The sequence below is a fragment of the Zootermopsis nevadensis genome, unplaced genomic scaffold (genome assembly GCF_977971745.1).
Source record: "Zootermopsis nevadensis isolate Lab colony 2312 unplaced genomic scaffold, Znev_1.0 Znev_ptg000007l, whole genome shotgun sequence".
NCBI classification, from domain to species: Eukaryota; Metazoa; Arthropoda; class Insecta; order Blattodea; family Termopsidae; genus Zootermopsis; species Zootermopsis nevadensis.
Genome location: NW_028259139.1, coordinates 1,552,178 through 1,575,640, shown reverse-complemented (window position 1 = coordinate 1,575,640; position 23,463 = coordinate 1,552,178). Strand labels below are relative to the sequence as shown.

Genomic DNA, 23,463 nt, shown 5'->3' with positions numbered 1-23,463 from the left:
GCACAATTTAGAAGCAGGAGTTTCGAGAGAAAGAGAAGTCACAAATCCACCTCAAATTTATTGTTCAATAACATTTTATATCCCACATCATGATATCATATCAATGAGCGAAGACAATTAATTTATGTGTATCTCAACAAATAACAGTGGTTGACTAATAAACAGAAGAAGCAGGTCTGAATCCCACTCTATAATTTTTCACTAAACTAAAATCTTGCCTTAGATTAAGAGAACACAAAAATTAATTCATCAACACATATCTTAATATGGACTTGAAATAGTGAAGCTGAACCCACCTAATAATTAGCAACATAGTTCTTGGCATGGCACGAAGAGCTTCCATAACCTTATCAAATTTATGACGTGTCATTTCTGTCATGTACCTTAAATCTTCTTCACTTAATTTTGTCCTAAATTTCATACCAGCATCTAAAGGTCTTTGTGTCAAAATTTCAACCAACTGGCGATAATCTGGGGGAAAAAAAATAAATACAATCATAACATTTATTTCTACAGAATTACACACAACGTTGTTCTCTTGTTTTATCAAATGCAACCCATTACGGGTACTGAATTAATGCTAAACAATGTTGACATACCTTAAGCAATATTTTTGTGTGAATGATACCATAAATATCAAAGTTAAATTCTGGTAGGCAGCCCCATTTAAGGGCATCTAAATCCCTTATTCCTATGTAATGAAGGTTAAAGAATTGATTCTAAAGGCTTGGCACAGTGGTTCAGTATTGTTATGGGATAATTTTCTTTATATACTGTTCAACATATAGATAAAAAAATAGACTGGTATATGATATTTTGCAAGCTGCTGCGTCTCTATCTTCAGGAAGCAGAATAGAGTTTCTCTTGCCCTAGTTCTTCCTGCTTGGTAAACTTTCATGGTTAACATTTCTTTATACGAGGCGCGTCCTCAAAGTAAGTTTCCCACTCGTCCCACAGCTAGCAAACCTTATATTGCGCGAAGCGACTGTGCGTACGTGATAGAGCAATGACGTAGCATGGCGCATGCACTAACGGCACTTCCCGCGTTCTCAACAGTAGCATCGTTGCAGCTGTTCAAGATGGAGGTTCTTATTCCAGCTCCCGCCGACCGTGAAGAGCGGTCAGTGATAACGCTAGGCCGCACACGGCTCGACGGACAGCAAGTCTCCTGCAGGAGTTCAGCTGGGAGGTGTTTAATCATTCACCCTACAGCCCGGACCTCGCTCCCAGTGATTTCCATCTTTTCCTACACCTCAAGAAATTCCTGTCCGGTCAGCGTCAGCGTTTTGAGAATGACAGAGAGGCGGAGATGGTTGTCACACAGTGGTTCCAATCCCAGGCGGCAGACTTCTACGACACAGGTATTCAAAAGTTGGTCCCACGGTATGACCAATGTCTCAATTCCGGTGGCGAATATGTTGAAAAATAGCTGGACACTTGCTGTATCTGTTGCAATAAATATTTCCATGAAATTGTGTTTTGTTTCTGTAAACGGCCCCAGGGAAACTTACTTTGAGGACGCGCCTCGTATCTTACTTTCTGGTTTCTTAGCCTTTGTACTTGCCTGTGGTAAATCACATTTTGTTGTTACTTTCTTGCTGTTGTTTCCAATTAAGGTTTACAGTTGCTTCCTGTATACAGAACTTGCTTCTGATTTCCTTCAATGTCTAGCACAAAAAGCTAGCTTTACCTAACAAGCCTCAGACAGTGGATACTGTTTCTTGCTACATGAAGATGGAGACAGCACCAGTCTCTGAAACACTGTATATATTCCATATTCATACAACGAGTTATTATATCTAAAGAAAATTATCCCATAATGATGTTTTTGTAAAGTAAATTTCAAAATTCAATGGCCATTATGTTCTAAACATTTTATTTGAAAAAAGTACACGAGGATAAACAAGTATGATGAATTACAAAGTGATATGAACCAAAAGTTTATCATGAAAAATTATTTGGTTTAAAAATAGTTCAGTAACTAGTCATCACTACTGATCATCGTTCGCATCATTATCCTGTTACTGGAAGCAACAGAATCCACCTTATACGTGCCTGATCTTCATGAAAGAATTCTTATAATTGGCACATCAGCAGACATCTTGTGATATGAAATAAGATGACTGAAAGTCTGTCACAACAATATTTTATGCATATTATATTGCAGATATGTGAAACATATCATTCAATATAATAAAAATAACAATTCTAAAAACTACAACAAACAATACTAAAAATATGTGCTCTAATCTTGAATATATTTTCCAAATGATGTGCATACATCATCAGTCTTTATTCCATATTAAAATCTATTGTTTGAAGAGTTATAATCACTGCACTACATACAGTGATAAATTCTGTTATTTTATAAGGCTAAAAATACAAATATTAAAGTGCATGAAGACAATTTATTTTTTCCTTATATTATGTTAATAACACACTTCATGGAAAAAATGTTTAAAATCTGAGCTGTAGACCTTAATGAGATCCATATTTCATCTCATGCACCAATTGATTCTTATAATGAGCAATATTAAAAAAACTTATACAGTTTCATTTGAGCTTCATATGAAGCAAGCATTATACTGGATCATAAGAGACAACTTTTAAAGTAGCCCCCCCCCCCCCACCTCCATATCAAATTTAATCAAAATTAGTCATGTAAATTCAAAGATTATGAAACATGAGGACCTACAGATACAACTTCAACACTATGCATTTATTTTATACACAAAATTAATGCCTTGTACCATCCATTCTATTTCCCAGCAAAAGATCTAACTTGTATGAATGCTATAGTCACAATAATATATTTGTCACTGAATGGTGTGATACATTACCTTTTACACCGAGTTCATGTGCATAAGTTTCCATGTCAGTATGATTGTTTGTAACAATGGCTTTCCACAGTCGACAGAGAGATTGGCGTACCGAGGACGGAAGACACTCATACAATCCGTGATCCAACAGAACAAGCTGTGCTTTACCACTTGGACCTTTCCTAACGAGAACTAAAGAAAAGTAAAATTTGTGATACGTTGACAATATCAGCTCAAAACATGACACAATATTGTCTAATTCTATCTCGTGCAGTCAGATGTTTGTAGTTATAATACCAAAGCTTGGAACTGGACATAATCCCACACCAGTTCCACCGACTTCATATTCTCACAATCCTTTTAAGTTTTCCGAGTGGCCACTTTCTAAGATGTACCACGACCAAAATTCTCTGCGCATATGTCTCCTCCGCTAAGCTACAATGCCATTGATTTTACCTCCTTAACATATTAGGTGAGCTACGTAAACCATGAAGTTCCTCATTATGTAATTCCCTACTTACATCATACCTGTTAGAACCAAATATTTTTCTTGGATATTTGTTTGAACCTTTTATCATCGTGTTGTAGCTTACGCATGATTTACCTGCCTGTGCATTGCATTAGCATACCACTAAGCCATTCATTCCAAAGCTGAAATCCAGATGGCAGTCCTATATTATAGGGATTTAAATTCGTAATTCCTGTATGACAATGGTCCAAACAGTTGCAGTTTATGTAAGATTTGAGGTTTTCACAGCGGTGAGTATGAAGATTTCCATCTTCTGGGTTGTTGCGCTGTGTAGTCTGGTCGATGTTAACCAACGTTTCAGAGGTCATACTGCCTCCGTCATCAGGGAAATTCATCGCCCTGATGATGGAGGCAGTATGACCTCTGAAACGTTGGCAAACATCGACCAGACTACACAGCGCAACAACCCAGAAGACAGGAATCTTCATACTCATCGCCCTGATGACGGAGGCAGTATGACCTCTGAAACGTTGGTAAACATCGACCAGACTACACAGCGCAACAACCCAGAAGATGGAAATCTTCAGTTGCAGTTTAACTTCTTCCTTTGTGCCCCAGAGTAATGACCATGTTTTAGAACTATACAAAACAGCTAGTATGATTGCAATTTTATATTTATCTCAGCTGTTACTGGTTTTGCAAGCAAAAGCAGAAGAGATTCGAAGGAGAGGCAAATTTGACAGTTGGCCAGACTTTTAAAAGCTCTGTAATGTTCATAATTCCAGCAAGGGAAGTAAATAATTCGAAGACTATAATTTAGATGGATCATAAAGAAACTGGTAGTGCACATGTGAAATATATTGCACTAGCTCAGAGAAAAATTAAATATGGCAGGTTTTCAAGATAATGTGTACCTTCAGGGTCAATAAATTACGAAACTTCTGGATAAGCTGAACCCCATGCAAATGGTAATCCTTGTTCTGTTGAATTACTACCAGCTTTAGAGAACACAGAAACAGTTCTCCACCTTCTATCCTCATTCATTCTAATTGTCTCATGGGCTATGAGGTTATAAATGAAGAATGTTTAATTAAACTTCGTGGGTACTTATTACAAATGCTACTGCTGTAACTTAACGTCATAAAGAGGTTCACATATTACTCTAAAGTGTACAAATTTTATAACATTACAGGATTATTATATATATATATAAGAGAGAGCAAAAACTTTTTCTGCCATAAATTGACACAAAGTTATGAAATTCAAATGCAGTAACCTGTAGAAGCTACACTAATACTTAAAATGCATTTTAAATAATTTAAACACAATTCTCTGTACTTTCTTACCATTTCCAGGATGTGGATCTGCATGTACAAATCCAGTATGGAATATCTGTTCAGAGAATGCCTGAAACAGCTTCTTGTCGATATCGGCTAATGAAAAGCCCTGTCTTTTTAATGATTCCACATCACTGACTTTGAAACCACGAATGAATTCTGTTGTTAGAATTCTCTGCAATTATACAATTAAGAATTAAAATCACCCCTTGTTAACGAGCTACATTTTAAAATTAAAAAGTATTAAACCTTGTAGGTTTTAATGCCACAGATGCATTTATACACAGTGCGGCAACTGGAAAATGGGACTGGTGTTATGAGGCATGAACTGGTGCTGCCATCTACCAGAAGTGAATATGAATCCATTTGCATTTTTTTATTTATAATTTTTACATAATTCTCATTATAAACAAAGTTACTTCACTAAACAGCAATAACAAACTGATCTTTGTTATAAAGGGATGTTGTGTCTTCCTTGTTAAATGGACTGAATTCTTAAATATTGTTTAAACATGCTTCAGATTCAAAGGGTTAAAGAAGTAATTATGGTTAAATGAGTATCATAAAGGTAGAAAGGAATACATAATACCTTGGTACTCAAATTCCAGACGACTTGTGGCACATAAATAAATGAGAACTTGGAGAGATCTCTTGCACATTGTTCTGAATTTCTACCTTCATTAATGAAATCAAGTTCTTGTTCCAGGGTTCCTCGTAAGTCCTGCAACACACACACGCGCAAACATATTTTCTTCACTCTGAGTTTTCCAAGAACATTTGCATTTGTCAGATTATGAGAATCAGCTAAAACATTTTAATCTTTTGAGTGAAACTCATGAAGAATACAGGACGATGGTATTCAAAAACAAAGTAAAGTTTGTCCCGCTATACGCCATGTAGGCGTTTGGGGGGAGTGGAGGTATAGCTCCTCTCTTCCTTGACCTCGGCACTAGATGGGGGTGAGTGGTCAGCATCGCGCCCCGGCCGTGCTTTACCCCCGGGAAAGGACCCCGGTAACCATTGTAGAGGAGGTTGGGTGGGCCCCAGAGCCGGTCTGGACACAGAGGCTAGAGAAAAAAATCCTCTGCCCCCGTTGGGGATCGAACCCCGGCCGTCCAGCCCGTAGCTAGTCACTATACCGACTGAGCTACCCCAGCTCATCATAGAAGTAGCGTATATCTTATAAACTGAGCAGCTATCAACATTTCAACAAAGACCCTGCACCACGGAGTCCACCAGTTCATCAGTCAGTTGGTCACACAGCCAATCAGTCAGGTAGATGGTAGGAAGCAGCCAGGCCTATTTTAGGGTAATATTCCAGTACTTTTCATGTTGGAGACTGAATAAAACCATGAAAACACAAAGTGAGGCCAGCAAGTCTCTGGACTAAAATTCAAAACCCTGGGCCTCCTAAATACGATACAATAATGAGTGACGGGGAAAATAAATGAATACAAGTAGTGGTACAAATAAGATTTGAACTTGGAACACAAATGCTCTTCAGACATTTACACAGAATTCACATACCTCAAGAACCCATTCAAAGTCAAATTTTGGATGCATAAATCCAACTATTTTTAATAACAGCCTGATGGTTGAAACATCACCAATAAATCGATTTTGGAGATCTATATATTGAACCTTCACAGCAACTTCTTTTCCATCTTTTGTTTTAGCATGGTACACCTGTAAATTACAACATTTGTTACATCTACTTACATGCTGTATCTGATAAATGAACACTTCAAAAATTCAGTCATTGCATAGGATAATCTACGATGATAGTCAGCTGACCTCAGGCATTTTGCAGCTCAAACTAATATGCAGGTGCTTGGTCCAAAGACTTCTTAAGGATGCTGTATCAACTATACACAGTAATAGATCTAGAATTTCAATTTGGTGGATGTTTTTAAAGATAAATCAGGAAAAAAAAAGCCACACTAGATCACAAAAATAATAATAATAAAAAAACCTAAGCTGCTGAGTCGCTCTGTAACAAATTTTTCTTTACTAACTAATAACTAAATATTCCCACTAACATTTTTCACACTGCCACAGATAACTATCACAATGAGGAAAGGTGGTGGGGAGGTTTGAGGCACTAAAGCTCCGATCTATATATAATCTTGACTGCAGTGGTTATATGACATTGAAAGACATCTTCAGAATTCCAGTACTCATAGCTAATTAAAAGTTTCTGATCCACAAAGTGTTGGCTTCTTAAGTCATCTTCAGAAGATGACTTGTCTTCTGGGATGTTGTTTCATGTAGCCATGCATGGCGTACTCATCACCCTGATAATGCAGGCAGCAAGCACTGAAATGTCAGTAAATTTCTACAAGACTATGTGGCACAAAGAAAGTTATCGTCATACCTCCGTCGAGGATCAGACTCAAATCTGAGTACCGTTGGCTTCTATGTCAAACAGATGATAATGCAAACTTTCTTTTCCGTTTGTACTTCACGCAAGGGTCTAATTTCCATATTGCCATCAGAAAGAATGTATTAAACTGACAAAATCAACCTTCTTATTACCTGTGCTAAGCTTGCAGCTGCAATGGGTTCTTCATCAAAACTTTCAAATATCTCTGTATACGGAACACCAAAATCCTCCAGAAATATCTCCTTCAGTTCATTCTTTTCTCGTGTTAAACACTTATCTTGCAGTGTCTGGAAAGTACATTGGCATACCATACATGTTCAGTTAGTGTGAGTGCATTTAAGTATTGTAGTTGTCAAACTGCATTCACAGGTGTCGCGGCATGCCTCTGTATACACGTACTTCCGGCTGCTCAGTTTTAACTCTCAATATTAAGACTACGCTCAGGATCATTCTAATCTAAGTGATTTTTGCGCCTATACTGCCAAGTTTTAACTCTAAAACCGAAGTTAAAAAAAAAGTGATAGTGGAACCACGGTTCCGGAGAACTTGACGTAAATACGTCTATACGGAAAGGAAGTTTATATATTGGCTTTATTCTAAATATTTCCTTTATACATGCTTTACAGTTGAGTAAAGTTTGATTAAGACATTGCTTATTTAACTTGAATTAGTTAGGTTTAAGATGGGTCTGTGGTTTTTTTTTTATTTGTAGTGTTCTGTCTGACGACAGGTCCATATATCATGAACAGGATCCTTCCAACCTCTTCAGGTTGTCAGGGACCTGCTCATACATATATACATTCTTGGCAGAGATGATCAGAAGTGGTTTGCCATTGCCTTCTTCTGTGTGTGAGTGGAGTAATTGTTGGGATGCCACGGAGAAACCGGGGAAGCCCCCGGAGGAAAACTCCGTGATGCCCAGACCACGGTCTTGCCCAACACAAGTTATAAATTTGAGCACCACCGGGAATTGAACCCGGGACCCCAGGCTTACAAGGCTAGTGTTCTGACCGCTAGACCACCGTGGGGTCTGTGGTAGCTGAATGTAATGTAAAGTAATGTAAGATAATGTAATGTTTTATAGGTAACAACAATGCCGAGTAAACAGATGACGTTTCCTAGGTAACATAACAATGCAGTTACACTTTTTCCTTTCACTTTTTGCCGAATGACACTGACCCTAAAATATAGACGTATTTACGTCAAAAAAAAAGACAAACAATTAGGAAGTTGAGTTGTACTAGGATGGCTGAAATTATGAAACAACCACTACCATTATTGACAAAGTAGTAATTCATGATTTCTAATCATAAATGCATAATTACTTGAAATTATGCAAGAAATTAAAATTAATATCAGTCATAACAGTAGTGAACATGAAATATATCTCTGTTTCTCTTTGCAAAATGTCAGTATGTTGACAACATTATTATTACTTAACAGCTGCATGAATAGGTTAACCTAACTCGAGCCACACACTAAATTCCAACTCTTACTTTTAATGTATCCAAATACTCTTTTGGTAAAACATGATTGAGGCTGGAAAATCCTTGTCCAAGTTTTATGTATAAACCTCCATTCCTCAGACAGCCATCTAATAACCTGTCAGCAGCTCGTTGGTGTAATGGATGAAGAACTTCCTTATACTCTTCTGTTCCCTCCTCCAAACCCAAAAGAGACCACCAGTAATCCAGTGATATTGTCAGCCCTGTCTTCAAAGACCTGGTATGTACAGAGCACAACCACAATTACTGAGCAACTATGATAAAATTTTGTGGTCGACGATAAAACCGGTATGTGGTTACTCACCTTCGTAATACATTCACTTCTTTCTTGGTTTCTTTCATGATACAATGTCAACAGCAACAAATGAGAAAATACTTAATTACGAATCGTCATTTGGGATAACACATCATGACAGGGGGTCTGAGGAAAGCCAAGGCATAGAATATAATAGCCTATTTCTGAGCTGGGATGCAAACCATGGATCTGCCAAATACCTTTACACCAAAACATTAAAAATTAAATCCATGGCGTAACAGCTCCAGAGAGCCAAAGCCATCTAGCTTGACTGCTGGCCTCACGTTCACATGCCAAAGCAGAGGTGAACGATCATCCAACCAGATACAGGCGACGTGTGGTCAGCACGACGAACCCCCAGCCATTGCTAGCTTTCCTGACCGGATTACGCTACTCATTGTAGCTCCCCAATTTTCTCACGATGCTGGGTTGGCACCGGTCCCATACACTGGTTGAAAGCTCACGAGAAAAATTCTTCTCCCCCGAGACTCGAACCAGCGCGCATTCCGTATCGCCGGTCCGAAGCACGACGCCTCAGACCGCGCGGGACTTACACCAAAACATACAGAAACATATTTTAATGGAAAAGTATGAACGTCCGTCAGGGCAGTTGATCCCTGATAGACAATGGTGTTGGTGACTACCAAAAGATGAGGTCAACACGTTACTGCTAAGCGAAGAGGTCTCTGGCACAACATCAGTTGTGAAAGGTGAACATTTTTTTTAATGTCTCCAACATATTTTTTATGAAAAAAACTATTATTCTGAGAACAAACAAACAAGATCTAATATAAGTCAGACAATTATTTTAGCAATGATGAACATTTACAACAATATATGGTGACAAAAGTTTTCCAATTGCAACTGGAATTATGCCCCTGTTTTCACTAACTCAATAATTCATAATCAATTCGATTTCAGTAAAGCAACTGAATGTCTTTGCAAGAAAAAGATGGATGTCTTCTGGGTTGTAGCAATGTATAGTCTGACGGAAGTTTACCGATGTTTCTGACGCGCTTGCTGCCTCCATCAACATCGCCCCGATGACGGAGTCAGCAAGCAAGTTGGCAAACTTATACAACCACATTCATAATCCCCACTGTGAAAATCTCAAATTTGACTGTGCAAGAGTTTTCCAGCTACTACAAATCAGGATATTGGTAAAAAGAGGGGAACAAACCTTAAAAAGCGGCCAATGCCACCCAGAGACACTCTGAGCATTCGTTTTTCATGGTTCGTCAACTGACTGTAGTACACTGCCGCTCCTACTGTGGCAAATACCAATGAGCCACACTTCACATGCAAAGAGTAGTTTCTTGGTGACTGTCTAGTAAGGTATTTTATATCTGTGTGCAAATACTTCACTCTGGGAAATCTTCTCATAAATGTGGTCAAACATGAATTTCCTACTACTTTGGACATAGCCTGTAAAATTGAGAAATTCATTACAGACAGAATGTATACTCCAAAACCCTTTACAAAAAGTAAAACACTAAAATTATGTTACTTTACAATATATGACCTGTTCTAACTTACAATTTAATTTAATATATTCACAGCCTCTTCCCTCCCTTACTCCAAAGTTGTGTCTTATTTAGCAATCCTGTATTAACTGCAGTCTACAGTGATGACCTTAAAAGTGGTGGGGAGTGAAGATACTATATTTATAAAGAATGATATTTAACTTGAGATGCATTTATTCTTGGACAACAAAATAGAATTTTAGCAACTTTTGAGGTTATGTTTTTAACATTACGATGAAAATTAATATTTAATTAACTGGGATAGTGGATAAAACGGTTATGGAGCTAACATCTGCAAAAAAAATTCTCAATAACTGTAACTATAGAAATAGAGACCAGTGAGACCACTATCATATATAAAAATTATTGGAATAAATTCCAAATAAGCATCTCTATCTTTCTTATGAAATATGTTTCACATTTGATAAAATTGGCAAGTTCCATTTCTATTAAAAATTTACAGCTAATTTGGATAATGCACTGGGGATGGTGTAAGAAACCTTCCAAGAAAGAACAGATGTGGTAACAACTTCAGTACCAACAAGTACTACTGTAATGACATATAGAACTAGAGGATACTAAAGGAACTTAGGTAAAAGCACAGGATATGGTGCTACCTGCCCATATTACAAACAGTAAAAATAGCATTAAACATCACTATATGACAAACTGTCCTTTTCCTTATAACCTAATAATATTTACATGTGTAAATATTATGATGTGTAGAATAACACACTGCTTTATATTTTAACTAAAATATGTTACTGCACAGTTTTGTTTATCACACACACAATTACAAAAACAAAATCAATGTCTGTGCACCAGCCTAGTATTGCCTTTTTACTCATAAGTCGTGGGCCACACATTTTCAATTAATCTTAAAACGATGAGGCAATGTTAAAATGTAATCAATTCAAGCAAGTTCTTTACACTTTCTTAAATGTTAACCTACACCAAAAATATGTAAAGAAGAGTCTTGTTAAACTGGAAAAAAAAAAATTAGTGGAAAGTAATTTTAAAACAAATATTTATGAATGAGATTACTCAAACTTTCAACACGTTGTTTCATCTTTCAAAATAACCTACTCTGAATACCTTCTACAGCGTACGTCATACAAAACAAATTATAAAAGTAAAAATGGCTTATGCTGTACGATTACAGTTAAATTAGTAGGTAGAGGACATACGCAAATATAATACAATACTACGTACAAAATTCAGTAAATAAAATGAACAATTCCACAATAAAATACCAAACTTTTAACACGTTGCATACTTGCAAGGTTAAGTACTTTATTGACACATCTGTTTCCAAGCGCTGTAGTACGGAACCTTCATACAAGTTTGCAATTGGTGGAATATTGTCCAATAGCGACACTAAGTCTTTAAAACCCAACAGACTACAATCAGCAGCTGGCTGCCATCTTCGCAACTGGCTGCGAGGGGCAAGCTGTCGTGAAGTCAGATTTCAGCTATAAACACCTTACAGCGGACATTTGCTACTGCTCTGTTTTCACTGTAAGTACAATAATTAATCAGCCACTTCTTTGAACACATATAAATTACATTCGATTTCCATGAGTTTTATTGTGAGAAGATACTTAATTACGTAAACAAAAATCAGCTGGGCATTGTTTTGTATGCGAACACAAAACAGCTGACTGTCAAGGTCGTCTTTGTATTGGCGTCACTGCATTATTTTGGTCATTCGAAATTATTTAGGGTTTATTTTAACTCTGAGTGGTGCAGGACAACACGAGAACGTGCTCAAAAATCTCAGATCAAATCGAGGCTTCAGTGGGGATATTACAAAATGTTTCGTAGGGCATTCCAAATTCTTTGTTCTGCGTTAAGCATCATGATGATTACAATTATAAACTTAATTCGTTATCATTATTATTTGCATGCAGATTCACACAACTCTAATCGCAAAGTGTAATTTTTAAGTTTTGCAAGTTTTATATGTCACACATTCTTCAATGGAATATTAACAGGACATGCGCTCTTGCAAATTAGGATTCGTGTTTGAGCGGAATGTTTTCTGTCACCCATTAAGTATGAGGCAAGATTTGTGAAATGAATCTTGTCATGAACCAAACGGATGGTAACTAGTCTACTGATCAGCTGATAAGTATTAAATATTCACGTCACATCTGTAGTCACGTGATAACTTCGTGCAATCATTCGAATCGCTCGTTTCGACTTCAGTTTGTTTGTAAATGACGTGGAACGGCATAGACTCGACCCAGTTCTTGCCAAGTTGAGTGGAGGGGGAAACTTTAAAACACAAAGCAGCAATCGACTATAAATGACCCAAAACTTCCGACTATACTATACCATAATCTTTTCACTTACACTGTTGTATGTGTAAAACATTATGGCGGCCGTCCGTGTATTACCAGATATTTCATCATTATAAACTAGACCTCGCCGGGGAATTTTTTTACTTAACATCGTTAAGTGGTGGTTAGAGTTCGTCTTTCGAATATGAGAAAAACTGAATCCAATTCTCTGCGGGAGACCGGATATCCTGAGTCGTTTCATGATTGTCCTAGGCCCTTCCCGGACAATGCCACTACAGTTCGTTGAAACAAGGCCCTATCAGTTCCTCCCCCTATCCCTTCCAAGCTACTATCCCCCTCATCCGACTGAACGATAAATAATATTACAGTTGTTAAACAACCAAAGAACCAACCAATCTTGACAGTTCTCTAGAAATGTGATCGACTTTGGAACATGGCTGAGAAACTTAGCTATGAAATGAACATTCTTTCTCGAAGTTCACAATGAGTGAATTTAGTCCAAGAGGAAGACGCCATTTTGTCGAAAGAACAATGCATACAGGTGAAGTGTCTCTCCTGCAGCGTCGCTGTGAAAACCATTCATCGTTTCCACCCTTCAAGTCCACCAGCAGGAAAGAAGGGTTTTGTGAATCACTGGTACAGAAACTACAGGGTGTTAAAAAAAGTAGTAGTGACTTTTGAAAAGGATAACGGAGGGAATTACACGACGAGAGACTGCACTACATACACTCTGCCCCCAATAGTCTGTTTGTTTTCTTGGCATCTGTAATGGGATAATTAAGACGTACAAAAGAATCAGGTTTATTAATCCGTCTTACAACAAATTTTAAAGTTATTTGAGGACAATTATTTTAACGATGAAATGGGAATTGAAAGAGAAGGGTACTTATTTCCCGTCTGTTTGATGGTGATATGTTTTTGGATCAGTGTGTATAATGGTTAGGAACAACGGCATCTTGAAGATACACATCGTATATTTTCCTCCGTGTACATGAGTGAATATTTTCAGTAAGCAGGAAAGAACTGGGTGGGTGTTCAATGTCCAAATATTACAGTCAAGCCTCGCCTCTTTGTAAAGTCTTTCGACTCTGTGCTGACAAAGACGTACTCAGAAACAAAATTGCTACAAGTAACTACCATGGTGCAAATTAGGGTTCAGAAGGATTCATCCATAATTTCTGATATTCTACTAGTAAATGTGGAAGTTCCGCTACTTAATTATTAGGGAAATTTGTTGTTGTTGCTTTGAGTTGGCACGTCATTAGTTTCTTATGGTAAGAACGACATTTAATCGAAACACGTTCAGTAACACCAGAAGTTAAACGTGCGTTGATTTCACGTAGTTAATGCAAGGAGCCGATAATAATAATATATACTTTTTATATTTGTTTATTTATTTGTTTAAATCATGTCAGTCTAATCACAATAAAATTCCTATTAAATATTAAAATATTATCATAATTAACATTTAAATATTTAAAATATATTAAATGATATTCTCTATCAAAATGTCGTGTAAAAAGTGATATTCTAATGTAAATCGAATATATTTTAAATATTTAAATGTTAATTATGATAATATTTTAATATTTAATAGGAATTTTATTGTGATTATACTGACAAGATTTAAACAAATATATATTTATCACAATATGACGCAACTTCATCATCTCATACTTTTTATAATTTGCGGTTGGGTGTATATTTTATAGGATTTTTTCAGTGGTGGCGGAGGCCTTAAGAGGTCATACTGCCTCCATCATCAGGGCGATATTCGTCAGTTTCACAGCAGATCTTTAGAAAGAGGGTATTATTATTAAAATGGAAGTTTTTTGTTACAAAAAAAAACTGGAATCGAGTGGTGAGTTAGTATTCCTTGATACTAGAACATGAAATTGCGCAAAAGATTTACCTGGAGGCACTTGTTTATACGTTTATTAGTATTCTCCTTTATCGTGTAAACAAAGTATTTAAAATTATAAATGCAGAATTTTTGTTCGTACTAATGCACAATATTAAGACACCTGACCTAGTCCTCATTTGTAATTGAGCTATCAGCGAGCGAGTTGATAAAAACGGTTGGGTGTGGCCCCTAGGTCTTGAAAGGTTGGAAATCCCTGTGACGATGTAAATCATGCATATTTGGACAGTAATATAATTTCTGTTCCAGAACATTTGCTTATAAGTACTGGCTCGCCAATTAGAAAATATTATGGAGAGAACCGGTTTATAAACCATTACAAATTACGTCGATAAATTAATCTTATGCCACATTAGTAAAGACTTTCTTAATTGACAGATTAAAACTTAAACGTAAGTGTACATTCTTTATACTTTGAAGATGAAGTAGGACATTTGATCCTAATACACATTTTACTGTTCAGCGTGTTTCTAATTAACAGAAGGCTCTTACGAAGAGTTTGGCCACATGTATTATTACGTATCCTAGTATCTTCTTGGAGACGTGGACTGAATCCGTCGTAATACGTGCATATCGAATGCCCATTTCAGATTATGGCTCTTTGGCAAGATTTTACTGAACAGTATATAAGTGGAAAACACTAAATGTGTACCTATTCTGATACGTAACATATATGAGAATCATTTAAACTAATCAAATTCCGCTTTAAGAACTAACTTCACATATTTAAATCTAACTGTATTATCAGCATCACAGAATTCAAACAATGTACTTCTTTGCAGCGAAGTAAAACAGTTTTTTACGTGTTAGCGTTCTCGAAACATCGTGATTCTCTAACTTCCGTACGTCTGATAGGAAAACTTCAATTTTTCTGGACAACAGGTAGGCGTCAACTTTCGATGAGCGGTCGTACACCTCCGTGGGTGATCCCCGTTTTCATGACGAGACCTGAACATCTCTATAGTCGGCGCAATAGTGGAATTTTCAAGGGGAAGGCTAAGAGCGAGTCTCTTGTGCGGCACCGAGGATCTTATTGGACTGAACGTCCAAACAAAAGAAATGCGCCGACCGTGCCACCTCAGAGACACGGACTAGGCCCGTCCGCCAGCTTCTCCACCGGCCAAAAACTACTTCGCCGACTATACTCGGGTTTCTCTTTCCATCTTCCTTCCTACGAGGTGCGATCGGAAAGTTTCAAGACTGCGCCTATAAAAACCCGTACACTTATCTCAGGTATTAAATTCATCCATCACCCTCGAAGTAGTTCCCCTGGGAGTGAACACAACGATCCCAGCGCCGCTGCCAAGCCTGGAAGCATCCCTGGAAATCTTTCTTTGTCAGCCTGTCAAGCACCATCTGCGATTCTGCCTGAATCTCTTCTATCGTCTCAAATCTCCTTCCCTTTAGCTGAATTTTCATCTTTGGGAAGAGGAAGAAGTCACACGGAGCTTAGAAAGGAAGTTGGGGTCGGTTCTTGCAAGATCTTTGAGCTCCTGACAAACGAGAAGTCGATTCTGCTTCTGGTCCTCAGACAGGATGCGTCGCATGTGGAGTTCTTCCTTTAGAATCAGCTGACAGGTCCCATAGCCTATCCCAACAATGTCGCACAAGTCGTTGATGGTACGACGTCGATCTTCGTGAATGGCCTGCCGAATCTTCGTAACATTTTCGGGCGTTGTGCTCGAAGATGGTCGTCCAGAACGCTCGTCATCATCGACAGAGGTTCGACCATTTTTAAAACGTCAATGCCACAAAAGTTTGTGCACGACCCATTGCGGACTCCCCAAATGCTTGCTTTAGCATTTGATAGGTTTCCGTAGCCGTTTTAGCGAGTCTTTGGCAAAATTTGATGCACACGCCATTCCGAAATCGCAGGAGGGTCGGTGTAATGCACTACCAAAACGCCCGTAACTAAGAAACAAATGCTAATTCGATGATGCCGGCTGGCACACTGATTCACTATGAATGTAGGCCGCACCCCCTAGCGACAGAAGCTCGTACTACATCCGGTTCGCCCTCTATTAACACAGTCTTGAAACTTTCCGATCGCACCTCGTACAACGGTTTGGCAATGTATCACGAAACACGGACACACGGACGAGGCAAGATTGTCATCAGGTTTCCACGTACACCGGATACATACTCAACTGCATAGTGCAGTAGGCCATTGTTATTCATCCGCCCAAGAATTTCCTGTTAATCAGACATGAATGTTCATTACTCTCATCACAGGAGCCCACAAATTGATGCTACGAATTTTGAACCAGTTAAATCGCAAGATGTTTACGTAAAATGCGTTGTAATAAAAAAGTAAAGTTGTCCTTGAGGCAAATTATAACGCCATATAGGAGAGGTGGGTACACTTGCCACACCTGATATAATGCTGGACCTCAAAGCAAATCTGGACGTACTGAGGAAGAAAACTAACCAAGCAGGGTTTGAGGTTTTTATGACGGTATCTGGTAGAAGTTTACAAACCCTCTGAAAAGTCAGGGAGATCACCAGGCAACAATAACCCTTGAAACGTTGGCAAACTTCTACCTGACTACAGTGAGTTAGAACCCACAAATTCCTGTCTCTGCCTGCAATTTTCTTTAGGACGCCCTTAGCTAAAGCCTCGACCAATTTTCTAACAGAGCTCATCAGCTTATCTGATGGGTTATGCTGTTTTCCAGGCAGCAATTTCGTTATTTGTACATGTAGGAACTTGTTTTAAAAATGGCTCTGGCTGACCGCTGAGGTTGTTATGAACAGCTCTAGCCAAAGAACCCTGTCTTTTCTGTCTTTGGATAGATTTAAACGACAGAAAATACTGTCTGATCGGTAGACTTAGGTTTCATACGCCTTCTAAAACAGGGTTTATAATACCGTATTTTAAATAATAATTCATTTGTTAAAGTGTTTGCAAACAGCGAGGAGGTTGTGGCAGGCAAACACTGATAATACAAATAATAATAATAATAATAATGGCAGAAGTAATCCCGATAATTATAGGAGCAACTGTAACTGTCTCCAAGTCACTCAGAAAATATTTGGCCAACATCCCGGGCGAATACGACATTAAGGAACTTCAGAAAACTGCCATTTTAGGATCTTCATACATCATTCGAAAGACGCTTTCGTAAAATACGTAGTCACCCCTCACAATAAAACTATATATAATACATGTAACGCGTATTAAAAACAAAATGTTTTTCGGAAATAGCTGCTGCACTCAGGGGCAAGGTTTGTCTGGGGTACACAGAAGTAAATAACATATAAAGGTGAATAAATGTAATAATAATAATAATATTTTAGCTGTTTATTTTGGTGTTTTGCCTCAACAGATATATGTTTCAGTACAAAGAAAAAAAACTGTGAAATATAATCAAAATAACAAACAACTTATAATAAATATTAAATTATTAATATACACAAAGCGAAAGCAATGAACAAATGTTACCACCATAAAAAGTTACTTTAAAATATGCTTTCTATCAATTATTTATTAATATTATCAACAGCCAGACGGTCAATTACAGATACAACACAAGAGAAGAACATAATAATTTTTGAGTGGAAAGCGTTCACACCCGTCGACGTATATAAAAACATTTTTTCTCTTGATTTAACCCCCCCCCCTCGAAATTCTAAATAATTTTCACGTCACAGAATATTATGAATGATCGTGACTGGATGGGTACAATTGTGGGTTACTTAAGGCATCATAAATTTCCTGAAATGTAAGTAGGTCTGAAACGTTCTAATAAGATAAAACTATATCAAATCTAAAACTTCTTGACGATGGTGAAGAGTCAATTGAATAAAATTTTTGGATATTATCCATCGTCTAGTAAATAGGGATTATCTCTATCTAGTGGGCCCAACTGTGTAGGAACCTGAAGACGGAGATAGAGTCCCATCTCCGAAACGTCGTTTTTTACGTTTTATATTTACTAGACGATGGATAATATCCAAGAGGTCCGGAGATAGGGATTAGCTGTATCTAGTGGGCCCAACTGTGTAGGAACCTGAAGACGGAGATAAGAGTCCCATCTCCGAAACGTCGTTTTTTACGTTTTATATTTACTAGACGATGGATAATATCCAAGAGGTCCGGAGATAGGGATTAGCTCTATCTAGTGGGCCCAACTGTGTAGGAACCTGAAGACGGAGATAGAGTCTCATCTCCGAAACGTCGTTTTTTACGTTTTATATTTACTAGACGATGGATAATATCCAAGATGTCCGGAGATAGGGATTAGCTCTATCTAGTGGGCCCAACTGTGTAGGAACCTGAAGACGGAGATAGAGTCCCATCTCCGAAACGTCGTTTTTTACATTTAATATTTACTAGACGATGGATAATATCCAAAAAAAATTTATTCAAGATAAAACTAGTTTTACGTTCCGTCGGAACCTGTTAAGTAATCGTAAAACGGAGTTACACAAGAATTTACTTTGCCCTAGAAATCGCAGAGGACGGGCCGTTTGATAAATTTAGCTCAATGTCGACATTTCACTGGCAAGGTGGATCAACCGAGTTCCGAAGCCAGAGTCTATAAATACACACATCACTTCACGTAACACTAGGAACAGCTCCCACAGAAATCGTCCTGTTTTCAAACACAGAGGTTTGTACTGTCTCTAAGCACAGTTTTAGCTCCGAACCTTAAAAGAGTGGAGTACGTATCGGCCTATTTTACAAGTGTGCCCCCAAGGAATGTTGCGTCCCTCAGTGGTCTTGTGTTCATTCATTGCAGATACAAGGCTAAACGCATCTCTCTGCAAAGATTATTAATTTCCCCGAATGTTTCGTCAAAATAAAGCAAATTGAAAACTGCTTCAAATATACATTGCTGTCCTATATATATTACCGGCAAACTATGAATTCCGGCAATGTATAGAATGCCTAAGGGCAGTAGGCAAAGTATGGAATTTAGGCATTCTATGGAAAGCCTAGGAATTTTATAAAATGCCTAGAACTTTTAGGCAATGTATGAAACTAACAGTTTATTTTATACTTCGCCTAGGTATTCTATAGAATACCTAGGAATTTTATAAAATGCCTCAGATTCTTTAGGGAAAGTATTATAACAAAGAGACTTTTATAATACGATTTATACAATTTGATTTTATCTTTTATATTTGCAAAAACTTAATATAAACAATTTTTTAATTCTCAAAACTTTTGTTAGGTTAGGTTAGTTTTTAAAAGAATTTTTAAATTCTCAAAACTTTTGTTATAATTATTTATTTAGTGTTCTGTCTGACGACAGGTCCATATGAACAGGATCCTTCCATCCTTTTCTCGAACTGGGACCTGTTCATATACGTTCTTGGCAGATGATCCAGAAGTGGTTTGCCATTGCCTTCTTCTGTGTGTGAATGGAGTAATTGTTGGGATGCCACGGAGGAAAACTCCGTGTTGCCTAGACCACGGCCTTGCCCAACACAAGTTATAAATTCGGCCACCGCCGGAAATCGAACCCGAGACCCCAGGATTACAAGGCCAGCGTTCTAACCGCTAGACCACCTCATCTTATTATTATTTAGTGTTCTGTCTGACGACAGGTCCATATGAACAGGATCCTTCCATCCTTTTCTCGGACTGGGACCTGTTCATATACGTTCTTGGCAGATGATCCAGAAGTGGTTTGCCATTGCCTTCTTCTGTGTGTGAATGGAGTAATTGTTGGGATGCCACGGAGAAACCGGGGAAGCCCCCGGAGGAAACCTCCGTGTTGCCTAGACCACGGCCTTGCCCAACACAAGTTATAAATTCGGGCACCGCCGGGAATCGAACCCGAGACCCCCAGGATTACAAGTCCAGCGTTCTGACCGCTAGACCACCGAGGCACTTGGCCTTTACCGGGGTTTGAATACAGGTTCCAGGCCGTAGACCGAGTCTAAAACAGATATTTGCAAAAGAACTTATCATGATGACAAATCATCAGACCAAATCAGATGCTCGTAATGATGTACCTGAATTCATCTGCTCGGGATAGTAACCAGTGGCGGGCTCTTGAGAACACAGTACAAAAGCTGAGGAATTTCATGACTTGTTAAATAACTGTAAGCTCCTGTTGGAGGTGTCTGCTCCATACAGTACGGCAGACAACATAACAGAGGAATTAAGAAAATTACATAATGAAGGTTTCACAATTTGAACATTTTTAACTAACGGTGGCCTGTTACAGACATTACGAAACACACTCGATACAGTTACTTGGAAGTCCTTTCAGTCTCCATCCTCTGCGAACCAAGAGCAATGTCTGTTTATCTGTTAGAAGCCGAGGTTGCCACAACAACACATGGCTTGTTGTTGATCATGACTTCGATTTTTATTAGAGTAAACTGCGCGTAGTACCATCATCTCAAAACAAGTACGATCTGTGCTGAAGATGGGGGAGGGACACCTTTAGAGACGATATTTGTGTCAAAGCTCAGAGAACCAGGTAGCTGAGTCACTGCCTTCGGGCTAGACGATCGGGGTTCGATTCCCGACAGTGGAAAAGGTTTTTCTTCTAGCCTCTGCGTCCAGATCGGCTCTGCCCCCCCCCCCCCCCCCCCCAGTCTGAGATGCTGTTGCATTTTTAAATGTTAGATCTTCAAATGCTTCTCCAGTAGCCAAAACGCGTAGAGTTAAATGAAATCTGTGGCTGGCGAGGATGCTATTTCTTATGGCAGAGTTCTCTTCTATACAGGGAGTAACCTTTTGTAACAAATCATAAGTTGAAACCGCATAATCTTTCTAATAACTTCCAATAAATTTTCATTCTAAAATACGTGTCGCTTCTAGAACAGCGATTTCACCCATAATATTTTCTTCGCCTAAGTACCAACAGTTATCGTCAAAGTGATAAACCTAAACATTGTTTTGGAGCTCAGATAACTCCACAATTAAAACTATTACAGAACTGTTTTCGCGTTGTGTTTATTTATTCGTGTAGGGGCTGCACTCGATCGAAATTCGTTACGTAGTAATTTCAGAAGAGACACGTCTCAACCTTCATTTTACGCAGTTTGTGCAAAGAGTAGAGACTCTGATGTGCTGAGACGCATATACGTGAACCAATCCAGATAGAGCAAAGCACGTCTCTGGAGATCACCAACAGCACTTATGTTAGGTCTCACAGCCAATTTTCTATCCCACCGCAAATGAGTAGTTCACTTTGCATAACGAGCTCAAGTGTGTTTGACCGCTTAGAGAAATGGCGGCCGGAGTTCTGTCAGAACTGCCCCTCCATCGAGGCTCTGGACAGTGAAAATGACGGAAGCTTGAATTTCACAGTGAACCACTATCTACTGATCTCAGAATATCACGGACTACAGGCTTGTAAATGGTAGGAAACCTCACTTAATTGAATGAAAATCTTCTTAACATAGTGAACTCCTTTGTTTAGCGTCCTGAGGGTCTGTCCATGTGTGTCGGAATGTCGTGTTTTTTCATCTGTCCTTAGGAACTAGGCAACCCCGATGGCCTCCCCAAAGGACAACCCAAGTTTCCTCCCCCGAATCCCGGGGTTCCACCCTCCAGGTTTTCCCCCCGAAACATTTGTCCTCTCTCCTTGTCTCACTTTGAGTAGTGGTCCCCAACCGGGTTTTGTCCTTGCAGGGTTGGAAACCCCAACTCATGGAATGCCCTCAACGGGCTCTGGGGACACCCCCAGGCAAGGCCTCAACGACGTCTCTCGGCCGGGCTTAAACTCCCAGGATGCACAAACACGACCCTGGCCTCTGAATACTCATTACTGTGTTCATAAGAGCCGACAACTGGGGCCCTCTCCTTAACCAGATGAGTCCCACATCCTCACACCCTGTTCTCTTAAGGTCCGTTTTAATATATTTCTGAACACAAAACCACAAATACATTAATCCTTTGAAAAATGATATAACACGGTAATAAACCATCGGGTTCTTACCTTAATAGGCGCATTTTCAGCTTCTCAAGGACTCTTCATGGCGTTCGTCATTAGATACTATTATCATTATCATTATTATCTGTAGCTTTTTGCAGTGTACATAGAGGTTATATCAGAAGGCATCGTGCTTTGCGTTACTAACGAAGTTGATTGCATAAAATGTTAAAGCGTAATACTAGTAGCGATGTGTTGAAAGCCTACGAAAGTTTACTCAAACGTTTGTTAACAACTTCAGGAGGCTAACACAGACATTTCTAGCACGTTTCAGAGGCAAATGACGGCCTGCCCGTTGGACACTCCTGACTCATGGTGGCTGCCTGCTGAGACATGTCTGACAACGGAACAAAAAAAAAAAGAAAAAAAAGAGTACCGACTCGCGTGAAAGTAGCAGACCGAAGGCCAGTCTCTCGAACTTTAACTACCAAATCGCAACAGAATAATCACCCCGGGTCACCGTACAAATGAACGACGCCAAGATTGACCCATTCAGTGCTTTATGATATTGATACAGCTTTATAGGATGCTGCAAGTTTGTTCTTCCAAACATCTTTCGGAAGACCCGTAGTTGACAGACGAATCTGTACGAGGTATTTCAGTACGAAGATTTCTGTCTTCTGGGTTGTTGTGCCGTGTAGTCTGGTAGAAGTTTATCGACGTTTCAGAGGTCCTTGCTGCCTCCATCATCAGGGCGATGAGTATGAAGATTTCTGTCTTCTGGGTTGTTGTGCCGTGTAGTCTGGTAGAAGTTTATCGACGTTTCAGAGGTCCTTGCTGCCTCCATCATCAGGGCGATGAGTATGAAGATTTCTGTCTTCTGGGTTGTTGCGCTGTGTAGTCTGGTAGAAGTTTATCGACGTTTCAGAGGGCATACTGCCTCCATCATCAGGGCGATGAGTATGAAGATTTCTGTCTTCTGGGTTGTTGCGCTGTGTAGTCTGGTCGATGTTTACCGACGTTTCAGTGGTCCTTGCTGCCTCTATCATCAGGACGATGAGTATGAAGAT

The 23,463-nt window shown here is 38.8% G+C and overlaps 2 protein-coding genes across 10 annotated transcripts in view; one reads left to right on the top strand and one right to left on the bottom strand.

The window, feature by feature from the left end:
* The window catches only part of Adck5 (aarF domain containing kinase 5), a 47,074-nt gene that overhangs the window by 4,193 nt on the left and 19,418 nt on the right, over window positions 1–23,463 (bottom strand). For 3 of the 9 annotated variants that reach the window (XM_087343886.1, XM_087343887.1, XM_087343892.1), the window contains exons 1-9: window positions 11,544–11,693; window positions 9,989–10,233; window positions 8,505–8,730; window positions 7,161–7,295; window positions 6,153–6,311; window positions 5,215–5,346; window positions 4,635–4,800; window positions 2,841–3,011; window positions 297–471 (exon numbers count right to left, since the gene is read on the bottom strand). In XM_087343886.1, coding sequence (XP_087200012.1) covers window positions 297–471; window positions 2,841–3,011; window positions 4,635–4,800; window positions 5,215–5,346; window positions 6,153–6,311; window positions 7,161–7,295; window positions 8,505–8,730; window positions 9,989–10,230 — 1,406 coding nt within the window. In that variant the 5' untranslated portion in view covers window positions 10,231–10,233; window positions 11,544–11,693. Of the gene's footprint in view, window positions 1–296; window positions 472–2,840; window positions 3,012–4,634; window positions 4,801–5,214; window positions 5,347–6,152; window positions 6,312–7,160; window positions 7,296–8,504; window positions 8,731–9,988; window positions 10,234–11,033; window positions 11,262–11,283; window positions 11,472–11,543; window positions 11,718–23,463 lie in introns of those variants that run through there. The other 6 variants (XM_087343890.1, XM_087343891.1, XM_087343889.1 and 3 more) reach the window with 6 other exon arrangements.
* TP53INP (Tumor protein p53 inducible nuclear protein) overlaps window positions 11,736–23,463 on the top strand; it is a 40,651-nt gene continuing 28,923 nt past the window's right edge. Inside the window, exon 1 of the mRNA XM_022074085.2 lies at window positions 11,736–11,849. The gene's annotated coding sequence lies outside the window, so the exon portion shown is untranslated. The remainder of the gene's footprint in view (window positions 11,850–23,463) is intronic.